The 19,494-nt window shown below is 41.4% G+C and overlaps 2 protein-coding genes and 1 long non-coding RNA gene across 18 annotated transcripts in view; 1 reads left to right on the forward strand and 2 right to left on the reverse strand.

Annotated features, from left to right (window-relative positions):
• The window catches only part of MAPKBP1 (mitogen-activated protein kinase binding protein 1), a 55,262-nt gene extending 50,489 nt beyond the window's left edge, over nt 1-4,773 (reverse strand). For all 3 annotated transcript variants that reach the window (XM_047766648.1, XM_047766647.1, XM_047766646.1), the window contains exons 1-2: nt 4,494-4,773; nt 3,734-3,956 (exon numbers count right to left, since the gene is read on the reverse strand). In XM_047766648.1, coding sequence (XP_047622604.1) covers nt 3,734-3,850 — 117 coding nt within the window. In that variant the 5' untranslated portion in view covers nt 3,851-3,956; nt 4,494-4,773. The remainder of the gene's footprint in view (nt 1-3,733; nt 3,957-4,493) is intronic.
• Nucleotides 4,752-18,577, forward strand: LOC125119526 (uncharacterized). Its single transcript, XR_007133110.1, has 3 exons — nt 4,752-4,935; nt 5,634-5,732; nt 18,463-18,577. It is a non-coding gene; the product is annotated as an uncharacterized LOC125119526 (long non-coding RNA).
• Nucleotides 8,932-19,494, reverse strand: part of MGA (MAX dimerization protein MGA) — a 175,299-nt gene continuing 164,736 nt past the window's right edge. For 11 of the 14 annotated variants that reach the window (XM_047766623.1, XM_047766631.1, XM_047766629.1 and 8 more), the window contains 5 exons: nt 18,472-18,678; nt 16,238-16,349; nt 15,724-15,957; nt 14,426-14,602; nt 8,932-12,819 (listed from right to left, as the gene is read on the reverse strand). In XM_047766623.1, coding sequence (XP_047622579.1) covers nt 11,543-12,819; nt 14,426-14,602; nt 15,724-15,957; nt 16,238-16,349; nt 18,472-18,678 — 2,007 coding nt within the window. In that variant the 3' untranslated portion in view covers nt 8,932-11,542. Of the gene's footprint in view, nt 12,820-14,425; nt 14,603-15,723; nt 15,958-16,237; nt 16,350-18,471; nt 18,679-19,494 lie in introns of those variants that run through there. The other 3 variants (XM_047766630.1, XM_047766635.1, XM_047766638.1) reach the window with 3 other exon arrangements.

Raw genomic sequence — 19,494 nt, forward strand, 5'->3', positions numbered from 1 at the left:
TTCCACATAAAAATCCTTCAGAAACTTTAAGAGGGGGAGGGTCAGCTACCAAAAGCACACACAGTTGCTTCCTAAGGACAACACAGCCTCAACTGAGATGAGAGAAAGAACTGACAATTGCACAGGATTTGAAGTTGAAGGGTGTTTACAACTGATAACTTTGAGTTATGCTTCATCAAGACTCAGCAGATCTGGCATAAAACCTCAAATTAGTCTCTTCCAATTCTATTACACCGCAGAGACTTCCCTCCCTTTGAGAAAATTTGATAAAAATCCCAGCTCTCATCTACTCTCTCTAATAACTTAAATCCCAGTTTCTACAGGCTCTCACTTCGGCTTTTAGCCATATTTTAACCGTATTTTAAACTGGTCTCTCCTGAATTAAAAAGCCTTTAACAAGCACTTCTTTCTGCATATATGTATTTCCCTTCTCTCTAAGGCCATTCGCAACCAAATAGGCTGCATCACTATTCCTTTATACATATATATATACATATATATATATGTATATATATATATATTTGTCTTTTTAGGGCCACATTTATGGCATATGGAGGTTCCCAGGCTAGGGGCTGAATCAGGGCTGCAGCCACCAGCCTATGCCACAGTCACAGCAGCACCAGATCTGAGCCGTATCTGCCACCTATATCACAGCTCACGGCAACATCGGATTCTTAACCCACTGAGCAAGGCCAGGGATCAAACCTGCATCCATGGATACTAGTCAGATTTGTTTCCGCTGAGCCATGAAGGGAAATCCTTTTTAAAAATATTATATTATTCCTACTTTTGATTTCTCTTCTAAAGAAGTCACAAACTTCTCCTGACCATTTGCTGGTCTTCTGGAATTACATGTTTATCCTCACTACATCTGACATCTTTAAATTGTTCTCATTGATTTACTCATTTGGTATTTACTGCATACTTGGCACTGTACTAAGCAGTGTGATGTAAAGGAAACAAAGAACATGGCCCCTGATCTTAAGAAATGAAGACATACATAAAAGAACAATTAGAGTTTGGTTCCAAGGTAGCGTGGCAAGTCAGAGAAGTCCTTGTGGCTCCAATAAATATAGAGGTGGATCTAAAAATAAATGGAGAGTTTGGAAAAAAGGCTACTTCAGACAGAAGGAAGAGTTATGATTAAAAGTAGCAGGCCATATGAGGTAAGAGCTGTATAAAGGCCCTCTGTCACTTCCTTCTTTGCCCACCCCACAAAAAGCATGTGTCTTTTGGTCTTCAAATTTTGTTCCAGAGTTAGTTATTGATGAATCACAAGCTCTCTGTTATCATGATTATCCACAGCTACCACGTATTAGAGCAACTCACAGTGCCTTCTATACCAGGTCTTATGTTGCTTACCATGAGACAGGTTTTATCTTTTTTTTTTTTAATTTTTATTTTTTTCTTTTTTTGGCCAAGCCCACTGCATGCAGAAGTTCCCAGGCCAGGGATCAAACCCACACCACAGAAGTAACCAAGCTGGCTTTTAGAATCATCTTAGATAGTCTCCAATAAGGAGTGTGAGGCACCTGCAAGGTTCCAGGCACACAAAGGCAGTTACTACTTTGGGGTGCTAAAGATAGGCACCAGGACTCTTGCTCTGTCAGACTATTCAAGGGTCATTTAACTTCAGCTAAGTATTTCCTTCATTCACAGCTCTAGGACAAACAAAGCCATTTAAAGAGTCTGAGGCACTGAATTCCTATTTGAAGCAGGGATGTTTAATGGTGATGCCAAGGATTCCCCTTTTCACTGTTTTCCTGGAGAGATTCTTCTCTTCTCTTGCCTCAGGACTCATCCCTTCCTCTGTTTTTTTTTTTTTTTTTTTTCCTAATTCCCATAAGCTGATTTAGGTTCCTTTCCCTGTGTTCCATTAACAGCTTTACACATACTTCTAGGACAGCACTTACCACACCATGTTGTAATTATTTGTTTACATGTCTGACTAGCCACAAGGTCTTTGATGGCAAGGATAATGTTTTATTCATCACTGATTTTACACATAATAAGCACACAATAAAGTCTGTTGAATGTGTTAATGGTGAATGACGTGGCAAATTGTAGAGAATGGTGATCGTATCTTCTGGATTCCAGACCAAAATTACAGTAAGTATTAATACTGAAGCTTAAACACCTGTCACACATTTCTATTATCTACACCATTCTTGGTCAGAAAAAGAGGCCAAAGATATGAGAATATGGCTCTAAAGCACTGATCGTTGCCAAGTCACCAGCCCAAAATATGAAAGCTTACAATTCTAAAAAGGATCCAACAAAACAAACAAGTGAACAGAGCCAAATCTAAGTCAGTGTCTATGTTTCAGTCTCATTCTCCTGCCTCTGGAGACTATGAACAATGATTGTTCCTCCTGTGGTGCAACAGGATCGGCGGTGACTTGGTTGCCACTGGGACAAGGGTTTGATTCCTGGCCTGGCACAGTGGGTTAGGGACCTGGCATTTCTGCAGCTGTCGCTTAGGTCAAGACTGTGGCTCCAATCTAATCCCTGGCCTGGGAGCTCCATATGCCGCAGGGCAGCCAAAAATGACCAAAAAAAAAAAAAAAAAGAAAGAAAAAAGAAAAAGGGCCTTTGGAAGAGACACTATTTCCACAGCGGTGGACCCCTGTAGCCAATTTTGATTCCTGATGAAATACACAGGAAAGGTGTTTACCTTCTGACCAAATCCAACTAAGGTTCTGCTAAGGGACAGGGATCTAAGCTAAGTCCTCCCGGAACTCTGCCATGCTGTACATTAGCATTCTCAGTCATTCCTCATTGGTTTTACTTATTTCCGAAGAGAGATAGGCAAGGCAGCAAAATGCTGCTGTCTCAAATGCCTCTCCCTATAGCATTCCTGCACCACACAAGGCTACTGTGTTCACAGGCTGCTAATACGACACAATCGTCTAATCTGATCCTGTGGGAACAAGGCCCTAGGTTTCCTCAGAGATTAAATAAATTTAGTCTACTTCTGTATTCCCAAACCTGTGGGGCTTTACAAAGTTGAAGAAAGTGTAAAAAACAACACCCAAACAGGTGAGGGGATGGAGAGGGACTTGTTCTCTGAGGACTGAGGCAGCAGGGTGGGATGTGGCTTTTGGCAATGAGCAACGTTCACGGGCAAACTAGAATTGCATGGCTGGCAGATATTTGGCCCCTTGCATGTTATCATTCCTAAGAAGCCAAGAAGCTCCAGTTAAATTAATTCAGGTCTCTTAAAGAGACAAATAAGTTTGTTTTGACCCCAGCCAAGAGTATTCACCAAGCCAATTCCTCCCATTAGATGTTTTAGCATATTTCCTTCTGCTACCACTGCCTTATATAACCCCAGCTGTGACACTAACACTTGTGGCTACAAGTAGTGACAGCTCAGCCCTTCACAGGGTATATGGTCCCACTATCCTCTTCCAAGAAGGGAAACTGAGTCATAACATATCAACTGGCTTCCCCAAGCACAGACTTAGTTTGTAGTGTGGCCACAATTGAACCCATGTTGCCTTCCTTGTGTTCTCTTTTCATGGATGAATCTCAGCATGCTCTTTTCCCTTTAATCTAAAACCAAATCACTCCTTTCTTGAGGGGCAGAGATGGGCACACCTGGGCCTTTCAAGCCAACATGAAATGAGCTTTTCTAGTTCTCCTCTTTCCCAGGAAAGAGCAAGGTAAAAGACATACAAATAGCAGAGGAGGGAAGGGGAGGAAAGGGCTGGTTCCCAATACTAGGACTCACCTTGGAGCTGAGGTCCTCTCGCCGGTTTCCTGCCTTACTCCTGCGTAATTTGATGGACGGGGATCGCAGAAGGTTCTTGATCCGGCTGGTAATGGTTGACCCTTCGACAGCCATCATGATGTGGCGCCCGGGGCTCAGTTCTTGGGCCCAATCCTGGGACTAGTCTCAACAGCAGCACTGCTTTCCCACTCCACGAGGCCTTCCAGTATGCCCTCTCACTGACCTGAGATGGCAGAGGCCACCTTACCTTCTGCCTAGCCCTGTCTGAAGCTCTTATTTCTAGGTATTACCCTCTCCCTTCTCATCCCGCCGCCAAGCCCTGCGCGGTTTCTTACAAAGCCTGAAGGACAGACTCATGAAAAAGAGAGTTAAAAAGTCTCAGCTGTGAAGAAATGCCAGGCCCACACCTGCCAGAAGCGTTCAGCTGAAAGGATGGGATGGGCCCTAGAAGGGTTAGTGGCCGGTCTGATTCCCGTTAATTCCCAACTGTTCTCATGGCAACTGCAGCGTCCAAAGAAGGAGGCCACCAAGGAGTCCCGCAGGGGACCTGGGCACTTGCGCTGGCGCCCGCAGGGGGACTCAGGTCGGCGGGTCGCCTTGTGGCCCTGCAACACGTTCTGCCACAGGAGCCTCCCTCCCCCACCCACGACCCTCCTGAGCTCGCTGTCGGCCCTCCACAGGAGCCCTAGACCTTTTTCACTTTCAGCTCCCTCAGAAGCCCCTGCCACTCGCCAGCGCCCCCGCTCGGGCCCAGGCTCACCAGCCCCCGGGCGCCGGGGCCGCCCGGCTCACAGCGCCCTCAGGCATCGCGCTCAGCGATTTCAGCTCCACCGGGGCAGCGGCAGCAGCAGCTATGGTGGCACGAGCGGCTCAAAACGCGAACTACCGCCAGGGCTCAGCTTTGGGCTGGGTAGGAGGAGCCGAGGCAGGGGGTGCGGTCTATACGCATGAGGGCGTTTCTAGAGTGGACGACTACGGCTTGTGGGGGCGGGGCAACGAAACAGCCTAGGAAGTAAAGGGCAGGGACCCAAGAACCACGGATTCAGCACCAAGCAGTCGTGGGTATTGTTCCTAGAAGAAGGTCGGCAGAACGCGGCTTCAGAATTGAGAAAATCAAGCCTTTTATGGTATTATCAGGCCTGGTCACCCCCAGAGAAATGCACTTCCCAGAGCCCCAACTAGACGGTAGCCACGCCCCCAAGGTACTACAATTGGCATTAGATAGGCCCCAGGGACCAGCGGTGAAACTAACTTCCAGCTCAGAATTACAAGAGTGAAGTACAGCCAAAAGGCTCTGTTCCCATGGACCCCCCCCCAAGCGCTGGGATTTAAAGCGGTTAAAATAGTTTCTGCTCGCCGCCTGTCCAGCACGTTGACCTACGTGGAAATTTGTAACTCTCTTGATCGCTAAGAAGTGTACTGAACATGGCAACACAACTGGCCCCCACAGAATAAAGGGGAGGGAGCTGATGGCCTAGAATAGAGATTTCGGAGAGCTGAGGTGTGTCGATGTGCCTATGGGAAATAATGTTTCATGGTTTCTTTAGCCTCCAATGTCCCATCGAGTTCTCATCCAGAGTAATACAGGACTTTGTTCCTCCAGATCTTTCCATATTCCTGTCAAAATTTACTTCTGAAATCTTTTCCCTTTGGCGAGGTCACTTCTAAGCTTGCTGGCACTAGATTTAATAGTTTTAATAGCACATGGGACAGGGGGTGTGGTGGAGCATGCACAGAAATACTTGACGGAGTACTTCATATGTACCTCGCCTAAGTTTATTTTCTAGGAACCTTCCCGATTCTCTGCTACTTTGAGAAATTACCTTACAAAGAGGTTAGCCTATGCCCAAAGACTTGGGCTCCAGAAAAACAGAACACTGATGTATCTTATCCAATCCAGGTCCTTGGAACCCTTGGGGAAGATGACAAGTTAGCAAGAGGGAAAGATTCCTAAACCGATTGAAATGAATGGCTCCTGTACAGACAAACGGCAAAACAGGTATGTACTTGTGTGTATTGCAGCAGGTATTAAAATGAGAACTGTAAAGCTAACAAATTGACACAAAGATCAGGAAAGTCATCTCCTAGAAGACCAAATGGCAATGGCTACTGGAAGTATGAGGCTTCTTCCTTCCTTTCAACCATGTACTGCTGATGTAGTGAAATATAAAATGGAGTTTTCACATTTCTCAAATCTGGAGGAGGTAGCAAGAGTCATTAGCCACAACAGTAAGAAAAGGGATTGGTTCCTCAACTCCTTGCTAGCCTGTGATTTTTTTTTTTTTTTTTTGGCGGGGTGGGGAAGAGAACTCAATATAACAATGCTAGTGAATAAAGAGTGCCACCTGGTGTCCTTACTTGTGTGCTGCATTCCCCAGCAACCACCATCTTTACCCACTAAAGTTGTTCTTCATTCTCTCCAAATCATTTTTGTGTCCACTAGTGGTTTTCTCACCTACCTAACTCATGGCCAGGAAACGGGTTTACAAAATGCCATTGGTCATTTTCTATCCAAAGCTACCCTGGTTTATCCCCATAGAGAAAATGCTCCACAATTTATTCCCACCTGAAGCTGAAGTTGCAGAGACAATATAAGCTCCTGTGTTTCCTTGTCTAAGCTGATCTAAGAGAAAAACTGAGAACAGTGTAATGAAGAGATTTCTTTAGTCTAGAATCTAGATGCTTCCAGTTTAGGGCCAAAACCACATATTTTTAATCCTTCACAATTTAATCCAACCTTTATTGTCTATGATATGTATGTACCAAGCAGCATTTTTTTATCTTTATTTTTTGGCCATGCCCAGGCTAGGGTTTGAACCCGTGCCACAGCAGTGACCCAAGCTGCAGCAGTGACAACACCAGATCTTTAACCCACTGTGCCACAAGGGAACTCCCAACCCTGCAGCCTTTTAAGTGCCAAGTTGGGAAGAGGCTGTAAGCTCAGAAAATAATAATCCCAGGTCCATGGAGTTCCTGTCGTGGCTCAGTGGTTAACGAATCCGACTAGAAACCATGAGGTTTTGGGTTCAATCCCTGGCCTTGCTCAGTGGGTTAAGGATCTGGTGTTGCTATGGCGTAGGCCAGTGGCTACAGCTCCAATTAGACCCCTAGCCTGGGAACCTCCATATGCCTCGGGAGCGGCCCTAGAAAAGGCAAAAAGACCAAAAAAAAAAAAAAAAAAAGTCCCAGGTCCAATGTGAGTAGAAGCATCATTCCCTTTTTTCCAAATTAAGTAATTGCTATCCCACCCTCCAAAATACAGCTGACTCTCATATATTTCATTGTACATATGCTATTTCACTTTTGATTTTGCTTATTAGATTCTAAAATCCCAGATGTCTAGGTGTATACAAATAGTCTTTTTTGTACTATGCTCATTAGATCAGATTTTTAAATTCACCCTAGGCTTAACATGCAAATAGGTGCAGTTATAAGATCCTGGAAAACTAAAAGGCTAGAGTAAACATTTGCTTATCAATTCAAATATTTATTGAGCACCTTTACATGCAAGGCACTGTGGGACAGCTGAGACCATTGTTTGCAGTTGGAAACAGGATGGATCTCAAAACAATGCTTCCAAGACTGCTTTCCTATTTAACAAAATCTAACAGCAGAGTTTACAATGATAGAAGAATTTAGATCTCAGATTTGTCTCAAAATTTCCAATTCATCCCATAGTTTAGCTTTCTCACCCTCCGCATATACCTCACCTCCATCACTAATACTTAACGTATCTTTGTAGAGCAGTTCAGTTACATTTAATATAGAACAATTATATCTCAGTTCAAAAGTTGTATATATCAAATTATTTCCCTCTTACTTTCAAAAATGCATTTTGACTGTTTTTTCCTCTCCAAACAAATGACAGTATGTCTTTAATTTTCTCTACATCCAGCAATTCATGTTCCTGTTTAAAAAAAAAAAAAAAAATGTCTAAAGGCCACGCCCATGGCACATGTAGGTTCCCAGGCTAGGGGTCGAATTGGAGCTATAGCCGCTGGCCTACACCACAGCCACAGCCATGTCAGATCCAAAGTGTCTGGGACCTACACAACAACTCACTCCAGATCCTTAACCCACTGAGCAAGGCCAGGGATTGAACCTGCGTCCTCACGAATGCTAGTCAGATTTGTTTCCACTAAGCCACAATGGGAACTCCACATTCATGTAAAATTTAATTAGAGATAATACAATAACATGAAGTACTGATGCCCTTCCAAGCATTTTCTTAAAAATCAACAATTCTGTGCAAGAAATTATACTTTGATCCCCAGTTATCACTCATTCGTTGTAATAGTATCTGAAAATGTGCCTACTCTGTGCCTCTGTGTGTTGTTGCGGTTTTTTTGTTTTTTGTTTTTTTTAATCTTCTGGGAGTGAGGAAAAAGGGTTATCACTATTTCTCAGACCCATCTTCAAAGTGCATTTACCTCTCAATTCACCTGATATTCCATTTCAATATTTCAACTAGTATAACTTGGGGGGGGATAGTTATACTACTAAAACTTGCTCCAAATAATATATGGATTGTCTGCTTTCTGTGTTCAAAACATTTTCAAACTAGTTATAGAAAGACCTATTGTTTATTATTTCATCATAATTCTGGTGGAAATATTACATACAGTAATTTGTTTAAAGTTTATATACCTGGACTTGATCTCTTAGTGACCTTAGAGTAGTTCAATGTCTAAAGGACTCCTTTAATAAAAAAAAAATTTCATAAATTAACTATATTATAGCTTGCTTTAAGAACATCTACTGTCCTTAGCCACTAAGACTATGTTTGTATTCCGTTATTCCCCAGAGTAACAGGCATATTAGACCCTGCACACATTGGTACTATGAGAGTAGTCTTGCTTCACTGCACTTCTTGAGACAAATAATTGCCATCAAGTTGTACAAAACTTCAAAGTCTCCAAGTAAAACATGCTGCAAGGATTAGAATACCAAAAACCTCTTCCAAATAGCTGTTAGAAACTTTAAAAACAGTGAAGAATTCCTCTGATCAAACTCCTTCAGTGGCACCTCTTCTAAATATGTCTCAGGGCATTATGATTCTCTACTCCAACTCAGCACAAACCTCCCAACAGCAAGTCCTGTTTTAATTATTATAACTGATTTATTTCAAATTTATACATTCTCCCTTCTACTCACCAAATTTCTGTTCTTAGGTTTCTAAAAAAATAGTCATTTTTTCAAAAGCAGAAAAAGAAAGATATATATTTAATATATAAAAGAAAAAGCTAAATCTGACATAATTATATTCTGAAAAACATTCCATTTATTTACAGATGTATAAAAAGGCGAATTATTGGTCTACTGAGATCATGCTTTTTATAGAGTTAGGGTGAGAGCTCACTATCCTCCCAATTCCTCACCTCCTCACTCAACTCCATCTTTCATAATCACACATGTAATTCTTATAGATCAGTTTCTCCTGGGGTAAGGTTAAAGGGTAGGAGTTTTTGGAGATTTTAGATTTCTATCAAGACTGCAGGATTTTTCTGAAGACTGAGCCCTCCTCAAATTAGCCCTAACAATTTCCTACTTCTAAGAGGTCTTGAAAACACCATTATGGGGGTCTGTAAATGACATCTGCAGCCTTCCTTGAACACCTGGGATCATCTCTCATTTCCATCTTTGAACATCTCTCATAAACAGAGTCAAATATCTTCCCATCAAGAACTGAATACTACCTATTTGTCTATTTTCTTCTAAAAAAGGGAACAGTGTTCAGAAGCAGAATAGTCCTTCTTTTCCTGAGGATTACTCGCTCACTTGCCTGCTCCTTGGCTGACCCTCAAAAGCCACAAAAGCCTTGGGAAGTCAGGAGGAAATGTGAGGACAAGACAAGCAAAGAACTAATGGGCAACTGCTATACCTGGATTAAAATACTATCATCTCCAAGGACAATGATTAGCAGGGAAGACAGGTGCTGGACTCCTTGGCTAAGGCATTGAATGAAATCTCCTGGGTAAAGAGAAGTGGGAGGGATAATGAGAAGCTGAGAGGCACTCATTACCTACTTCAAGCTTCTTCAGTAACCTTTAGAGGTGGGAAGGTTGAATGCTGATAAGCAGGTCTAAAAAGGCAAGTAGCACAAAAATCAACAAATAATTTGTTCCCTCTGCAATTTGCACAGGAAACTTTCCCACCCTTTTCAATCTGTTTATTACCAGAGGTACCAGAAAGGGAACCAACAATGGAAGTAATAATTCACTGGCTAGAACCATCCAAAGTTGGTTTCACAACCTAGTTTTGAAGATATGCTGAGTGGGATTTGGGATAAAGAAGGCAGGGGATGTAGAAGAAATAGCATTACCTAGGCACAGCCCAGGCAGTGGAAGCTCTTGTGTTAGTGTTTCAAAACACAAGCAAATCCTGTCAATGAAGACAGAACAGGGGTTACATTCCAAAATATAATTATTTAAGAAAGGCAAAATGCAGCAGCTAAATCCCAGTCTATACATTTTCAGAATAGTGATTCTTGCCCCCAGGAGTTTCCAAGAGACCCCTCAAGTGCACCATGATTATTTACAAACTAGATAGGAAACATCATTTCTATACTCAATACAAATCTCATCTTCTAGGTTGAAAACTTCAGCCTTTGAGAAATCTATGAAAACAACTATACAAAAATATAAATATCTTTATCTTTACAAGCTGTCAGTCCTTCATACCCTGACAGCTAATGAGTGAAAAACTCTATAGATCACTGAATCCATGGTAGCAGATAATAAAAAATATATCTTGTGATTCAAATACTGCCTTATTCCCCTGGTAAAGACTGCCTACTGTGACTTTTCTTTTCTTTACATCCTGTGCAGGTAATAGTGAATGAAACCTTCAAGCACCAGAAGGCTGGTTTGATTTGGGAAATATCCAGCCCCACAGTTTATTTTGGCCACTGTCTCTGGCATGGGGAGGGAATGCTTTTCATTTTAGCTGTCTCTTGGGTTATGTGATTTGTGAAAGAGGAGGGCTCCCTCTATGCATATCTCCAAAATATATATATTCCAGGGAGAAATCCTTGGTACTGTGAAACGGTCTTCTCAGTGCCCAAAGACAATAAGGAGACCTAGTATTTTTTTTAAACACCTCAAAATGACCACTAGTAATGAAACTTATCATTTTAGTAATAAAACTTGTTTGTTGTTGTTGCTGTTTTTAAAGCATTCCTACTTTACCAGAAGGCTTGGATTTATAATTCTGATTGAAAAGGTGAAGGAATGGAAGCTACTTGGGATACGAAAGAAGAGCAATTTTTGTTGAATGACACTAAGTCCTTCACTTTGGTATTCCATGGTACCCATCCTCTCTCCCCCTACTCTTGAAACACCAACTAAAAACTCTCTCTTCTGGATCCCTTTGCACAAGTGCATCACATTCCTCGGATTTCAGACTTACACAACTTAAACAAAGCTATCACCTAAGGTTCACTCCATAGCAACTCCAAAGTCTCAAGCAGCTTTTTCTCTGGGAGGGAAGAACTGGGAACCACTATGGATGGACCTAGAGTCTAATTATGAATTCCTTGTGTAAGAGGGGCACCTCGTGTTCAGTAATGGATCACATCTTCTTAGAGAGGATGAGGCGACCCAGCACCACAAGTGAGGTAACACATTTTAACATGATCAGAATTTCATAGTAGTAATTTCTTATACCAAGGTCAGCACCCCACCCCCTTTCTCTACCATTATCTGCTGCATCAAAGTCAAGGATCACAGTTCCATGACACAAATAAACAGATGCCTTCAGAGAAAGGAGGTTTCCCCTCAAAGCCTGGTTTCTGCCTGAGGACAAATAAGTTCATTTCCCTGCAGAACTTGGTGAGGCCCCAGAGTTGCCCAGTTTGGCCACAACAGGTGCCAGTGTAGGCATCACTTTGCTCTCGCGGCATTCCTGGTCATTCCCTGTTAAGTTCATTTTGTGTCCAACGGACCCAACTTTGGCAGCTACAGGTGCCAAACAAGGCATCACCTTAAGACTCTGACCATCTGAATCACTGGAAGGATTAGCTACTTTTAAACCTAGAGGTGCCAACTTGGGCATAGGCCTCCACAAAGTATCTGTGCTACTGTTTTCCAGGCCAGCCTTCATGTGCAGAACAGGGGGTGAGGAAACACTTTCAGGCTCCGTAGGGACACCAGAAGTACTCTTTCCTCCATCACAGGCTTTCCTGTGGGAAAGGAGGGAATCCTTTATCTCAGAGTCAATAACAATCTTAAGGACATCTGGCTCAGAGGCTGGTTCTGCAAGTTGTTTTTCATTCTCTGAAAAGTCATCATCTTCCAAGTGCAAGAGGAGGGGGCTGACAGAGTCACTCTCCCCTTGTACATCAGGCAACTCTTTCAAACCAGTTCCCAAGTGGCCAACCTGGAAAGTTGCTCTGTTCCCAGGGGGAAGCTTACTGATAAAAGCCTGTCGAGCATCCCCTGGGAACTCTGTATCCACAGAGCTGGGCAGTTCGGCCAGGCTAACAGAGTCATCATTTAGCTGCTGATTAAGAAAGGCAATCTCATTGAGCAGAGAAGTCAGTGTTTCATCAGTATCATCTTCATCTTCCATATTAGTTAGCAGTTCGCTGGGATCCAATGCGGCTTCCTCTATAGCTGATGCTACCTTTCTCAGTTCCATCTCTATGCTTGAGTCTTTGAGATCTTTCATCTTTAATTTATGAAATGCAGACTCCTTTGGCTTTAGTCTCTCCCGTCTTGATTCACTCTCTTTCCATTTATGCTGAGTCCCTCTCATATCACCAGCAATTTTTTTAGGTAAGAACTCCTGAGCTTCTGGCATACTGGAAACATCAACTATTTGTGGAAAATCAGAATCTTTATTTGACAGATAAACCTGTGTTGGACCCAATGCCATTCTGCCATCTCTATGGTTGCCTCTAGAAGAGATTCTACCCAAATCTTCACAGGAATTATCTTCATTCCTGACAGGATTTTTCAGGTGGTCAGGTGGCTTGCCATCAGGAACTTCATGAGGATATTTGCTGCCACCCATATCTACCAAACCTCCCTCTGTGGCCAGTGATGTCACATTAACAATTCTTGGCATCATAAATAAGTCGTCGTTTTCTGGGGGGGGAAAAAAAATTCATTTATATCCACAGTGGTAAGCATCTCTCTCCCATTTATACCCAGTGACAATCACAAGGACCTCTAGTTAAAAATTTTACCAGTCTACTTTTATGAAAAAGATGAAAGGAAATACTAGTTTTTCAAACTATGAACTTAGCCCAAGAAAATAGGTAAAAATCCAACCAAAAGACTCTTTTGATATTCCATCATTAATAAAAGTTCTATTAAATTATTTTATAGAAATGCTCCCCAAGTTTTTCATCCTAAAGCAGCCATGCATCTTGATTCTGTTCACCCAATTAACTGCTACTCCGAGGGAAAGACAAAGGCCGCAAGGCAGCCCTGTAAGAAAGGATGACTCCTCCAGACTGGGTTTAGCAGGGTTAATATTGGTAAGGATACCCTCAATAGAAATTTAGGTGCTTATGGAGTTCCCATTGTGGCTCAGCAGCTTCAAGGACCCTATGCTATCTCTGTGAGGATGCAGGTTTGATCCCTGGCATCACCCAGTGGGTTAAGGATCCAGCACTGCCTCAGCATAGACCACAGATGCAGCTGAGATCTGGTATTGCTGTGGCTGTGGCTGTGGCCTCAGCTGTAGCTCCAATTCAACTCTTGGCCTGGGATCTTCCATATGCCACAGATGCGGCCATTAAAAAAAAAAAAAGTACTAGAGGTCCCGTCATGGCTCAGTGGTGAACAAATCTGACTAGTATGCATGAGGACACAGGTTCAACCCCTGGCCCCACTCAGAGAGTTAAGAATTCAGTGTGGCTCTGACCGGCAGCTGCAGCTCTGATGAGCCTCCTAGCCTGGGAACCTCTGTATGCCACAGACGCAGCCCTAAAAAAGCAAAAAAAGTAAAGAAAGAAATTTAGGTGCCTAAAACCTAACTCATCAACATGAAACTTCCTTTAAAACTCAACTCCTTATCCCCAAAACAGAGGGTGCTCAAACTAAACCAGGCTAGTAACTCAGAAGTGCACCATCTCTGAATACAACACAAAATTGACAAATATTTATCAACACCAAAACTAAAACACAGAGTTCCCATTGTGGCTCAATAGTAACAAACCTGACTAGTATCCATGAGGAATCGGGTTAGATCCCTGGCCTCAATCAATGGGCCAGGGGGATTCGGCGTTGCCGTGAGCTGTGTAGGTCAAAGACTTGGTTTGGATCCCGTGTTGCTGTGGTGTAGGATGGCAGCTGTAGCTCTGATTCAACTCCTCCCCTGGGAACGTCCATATGCTGCGAGTGCAGCCCTAAAAAGCAAAAAAAAAAAAAAAACAAACAAACAAATAAAAAAACCTAAAACAATAACTCCTTATCCTCCTCCTACTTTCACATCTTTTCAGTTCTTTTCCAACTCAGAAAGAGAGATCACAAAATAGTTCCCATTCCCAGGTAAAAAAGACCAATCAATACCACAGATAGCACCAAACATGTTCAACATGTTCTAAAAAGAGAACTGTCTCTTACAGAGGCAAAACTTGAATGTGAGAGCTCTTTGTCATTACAGAACACATGCAAAAGCCTTCTCTGTCCCTGTCAGAGATCAGGGACAACTCTCCACCAATAGAAGACAGCACTTACGACATACCTGACTGAGCCACAGCACTGCTAGTGACTTGAGGTTTCAGATCTGCTTCTAAGAGAGCAGGAGAAACAGTAACCACTGGTCCTGAGAAGAGGGGACCTTTTAAGGTGAGCAACTGCCCTTGTGGAGTCATCACGATGTTGGCAGAGGTGTGTGGAGTGTTAGAGGGTGAGGTATTTTCTGTAAGGAAAATGAGAAATTAGTTAAGAATAAAAGATCTTCAACTAATGCTAATGTATAGCCTAGGAGTCTAGGAGACATCCCTAAAACCACACTCTGACTTAAGTGGCAAGAAATAAATTTCAAATTTAGTTAGGGTGCCTCAACTGGAATTTACGTTTTGAACCCCTTTTCACTGAGTATTTCACTGAGTATTACCTGTCCACTGATTCTCTTAAGGGACAGAATTTCTTACTGTTGAGCAACAGAACTCTGGAACCACTTTTTCAATGGAATGCTTCTAATGGTCTTGATGGTAAATCAGGATGAAGGAACACAAAAGTTTATCCCTAGGTTTGCTTTCTTATATACCGCTTAACAAAGTACTTTAAGTTTTCTGACCTCAGTTTTTCCATCTGTAAAATGAGGTGATTGAATCAATCCTTTCTTAGCAATAACATCATTTGAATGTGCTATATTAAAACTAACTCATATTTTAGTATCCATCACTACTTTCTTAGTTGATACAATAAACCAGATTTCCTTGGTTCAAACACTGGGCTACCTAAAGATTAAAAAAGGATATATACCCTTCTCAAAGGATATAAACAAGTACTATAAAATCAATACAGTGTTACTTTCAAAACAACGATAGGAGAGATTAAGAAACTCAAAACTAATTTACTTTGTTCCTTAAGAGCAATTCACTGACAGACTGCAATGTGATGGAAAACACAACATGCAATTTTTTCTTTTAAATTTCCAATTTATTTGTCTCATCTAGATCTTAACTTTCTCAATTCATGAGCAGAACTACAGGAAAATCAAGAGTTCATTTATAAAGTCTGAAAAGATGGCAACTTTAAAAAAAATACTAAAAGATTAGAAGAAATATATTTGTCTGGACACTGCTATCAGAAGTAGGCCCTTATACCTTTACCATGACTGATAACTTACTAGGATTTTCTTGAGTGTGTAAAGCTAGAAACTGAGATCTCATGTACTTACTATCATACTTTTCATGTAACCCATCTTTAATTCACTTAATTAAAACTAAAACTATGTCCAAGAGAAGATGTTCAATCCTCTAAACTAAACTAATGTTCATCTACATTAAAGAAAGCAAAGAATGTCCCTCCTACCTGTGGCCTGGTCTCTTTTTCTGGAAAGAATCAAAGGTTTCCCCTTCCTGCTATTTATAAACATCTGTCCGAGATCTACAGATGATGCAGAGGATCCTTCCTGCTGTTTGCTAGTTCTGGGAGACACATCAAACTCATCTGATCCCATCTTCTTTTTTCTTTTTTGTGCCTCTAGTGCTTGCTGTTTTGCATAAATATACTCTAGCTTCTTCAGGACCACTTCTTCTGTCTTACCTATAGGTTGATAGGGAATAAATCGTCACTCTCTAAATGACCCCACATAATAATGAGAAATAGAGTCAACTGAAATCCAGTTGATTTAACTATATTCCCCAAAACTATGGAAGGCAAGAGTGATTATAATCCAGAAGTTGCACCCACTCAAAAAGATAATTCTGATGTTAACTCTGGGAACCAAGCCTCAAACTAAGTAGTATCTAAAAGGTCTACTAAGGATCTTTCCTCGCTAAAGCTATATTTACACTCTTTACCAGAGATCATTCACATATCTCACCTGAAAGAGATGATACTTTCCGTATCAAAATATTCCGTTTTCGAGTCAAGAGATTTTTCTGTCCTATCAATTTGTCTGCCTGATCTGTTAGTCCTTGAATTTCGCTGAATGCCTAGAACAGAAATAGTAATATCATGTCCATCAACTTGCTTTTTCCAAAAAATGGGCGAGGCTTACACAATTTCTTTAATTTCAAAAATTTAATCTAGTATTTTAGAGACTTTTATAATGCCAATTAAAATAATGTTGAATGCTTTGGAATTTATTTTGTTTGTTAAACTGCAGGAGATTTTTCTGGCTTACACTTCTAGGGAAAGTGATTGCTTAAAAAGAGCATCACTGAGGGGTTAACAGGTATTTCCACTATTCCAAAAAGATACAAAAACACTTCACTCTGCTTAGATCTTAAAAATCAACTTTAAAATTAACTCCTAATCTAAAATCTGGTTGAAATCAGAGGGATGTGAATTGCCTTATGCTCTTCTCAACTTCTACTTACAAGCAATTTAAACAAAATAACCTTAAATATTCTACATGCAAAATTAAAACTTCTTACAAAGACCTCCTACAGCTCAACATCAAGAAAACAACCCCCCATCCCTGCAAAAAAAAACAAACAAAAAAAAACAACAAAAAAGTGGGCAGAAGATCTAAATAGACATTTCTCCAAAGAAGACATACAGGTGGCCAAAAAACACAAGGAAAGATGTTCAACACCACTAATTATTAGAGAAATGCAAGTCAAAACTATTATGAGGTAATACCTTATACCAGCCAGAATGGCCACCAAAAAGTCTACAAACAATAAATGCTGGACAGGGTGTGGAGAAAAGGGAACCCTCTTACACTGTTGGTAGAAATGTACATTGGTGCAACCACTAGGGAAACATTACGGAGGTTCCTCAAAAAACTAAAAACACAACTACCATATGATCCAGCAATCCCATTCCTGGGCATCTATCCAGAGAAAACTATTAACTTGAAAAGATACATGTACCCCAATGTTCACTGCAGCAGTATTCACAATAGTTAAGACATGGAAGTAACCTAAATGTCCATCAACAGAAGAATGGATAAAGACGTGGTACATATACAATGAAATATTACTCAGCCATAAAAAGAATGAAATAATGCCATTTGCAGCAACACAGATGGACCTAGAAACTATCATACTTAGTGAAGTTACAGTGAAAAACAAACAACATTGTCACCTATATATGGAATCTTAAAAAAAAAGGATACAAATGAACTATTTACAGAACAGAAACAGACTCACAGACTTTAAAAAACTTAGGTTACCAAAGGGGTCAGGGTGGGGTGTTGGGGGATGGAAGGGATGGAATGGAGGTTTGGGACTGGCATGTGCGCACTGAGGTATATGGAATGACTGGCCAAAGAGGACCTGCTGTACAGCACAGAGTACTCTACCCAGTATATGATGATAATCTACATGGGAAAAAAAATCAGAGAGAAGGGTAGGTGTATATGTATGACTGGGTCACTTTGTTGTACAGCAGAAATTATCACAGCCTTGTAAATTAACTATACTTCAATAAAACTTAAAAAAAATAAATTTCTGATAGCTTGAATACTGCAGATTTTCCTTTAAAATGACTGTCAACTGTTAAGAAGTATGTTAAAAATACCAGTTATGTTGTGCCTCACTCTGACAACTCTTCTAAGTGCTATGGCAAACACCAGTATAAAGAGACTGTGGAGGAGTTCCCGTCGTGGCGCAGTGGTTAACGAATCCGACTAGGAACCATGAGGTTGCAGGTTCGGTCCCTGCCCTTGCTCAGTGGGTTAACGATCCGGCGTTGCCGTGAGCTGTGGCGTAGGTTGCAGATGCGGCTCGGATCCCGCATTGCTGTGGCTCTGGTTAGGCTAGTGGCTACAGCTCCGATTCGACCCCTAGCCTGGGAACCTCCATATGCTGTGGAAGCGGCCCTAGAAAAGGCAAAAAGACAAAAAAAAAAAGAGAGAGAGAGAGAGTCTGTGGAAAACAGAGTTTATCAGAGTTTCTAACTTTATTTCAAGGAACGGTAATAACTCCTCTGGTTAAGAATCTGTCAATAAAAAGCTACTCTAACTCAACATAAGGAATTTACTGGGCACTCACTAGCCTTTATTCAGATGTTTAAAAACAAGCTCTATTTCACTATTTCTCATAAGTATTTCTAGAAGATTCTTTTAGTCAAACTCTTATTTGTTTCCCATTTACACAGAACACTTACCCTGGTAAGAATGAGACTTTTGGAAACCTTGGAAGAATGAAGTAACCCCAACGTGATCTTCAATTTCTCAAAGAGATCTCTCATTTCACCACGGCGGCGGCGCTCATTGGCAGTGTGTGTCCGGCGATAATAAGCAAAAGCTTCTGCTTCTTTCTGTAGTTTTTCACTCCAGTAATCAGGCTTTATCTTTAGAGGAACTGATGGAGCCTGTCCAAACAAAAGATTGCCATCTAAGTGTCCTTCCCATGTACCCGTCTTCTTCCTCTACCCCAAATGGCCCAGCTCTGTATCACTGTCTTCTGCCTGGACTATCATAACAACCTCTCGATTGTGCATCTTACTTCCAAGTCTATCCTTCCTCCAAATCTAACTTCAACAGTGTAAATTCTAATACATACTAATGTGATTTTAGCTCAAACTTCAGTAGTTCTCAAATGAGGAAGAATTTGAGAGAGAAGATGTAAAAAAGCTTATGTGTTTATTCTTAAAACTTGTTTTCATGACAAAAATTACATAAAAAAATCAAACAAAATCTTGATTGGTAGAAAATAAGCTGAATTTTTTTCTTTTTTCTTTTTGCCTTTTAGGGCCACACCCACAGCATATGGAGGTTCCCAGGCCAGGGGTCAAGCCAGAGCTACAGCTGCCAGGTCTATGCCACAGCAACAAGGGATCCGAGTCACGTCTGTGACCTACACCACAGCTCACAGCAATGCCGGACCCTTAACCCGTTGGGCGAGGCCAGGGATCAAACCTGCAACCTCATGGTTCCTAGTCAGATTAGTTTCCACTGTGCCACTATGGGAACTCCAACAAATTTTTTTCTTAAATACTGTAAGACGCTTTACAATTTGGGAAAGAATCAACTATCACTCTTCCTAAATCACAGTTTTCTCTAACCACTGCAAAGTGACAGAAGTTTCATAAAGCCACTATAACCCCACACTTCCCTGCCATTACACAGGCTGTTGCCTGCACCTATTCCTTCCTACCACCTCCATAATTTAACATTTAAAACTCAAA

The sequence above is a fragment of the Phacochoerus africanus genome, chromosome 2 (assembly GCF_016906955.1).
Source record: "Phacochoerus africanus isolate WHEZ1 chromosome 2, ROS_Pafr_v1, whole genome shotgun sequence".
In the NCBI taxonomy this organism is placed as follows: Eukaryota; Metazoa; Chordata; class Mammalia; order Artiodactyla; family Suidae; genus Phacochoerus; species Phacochoerus africanus.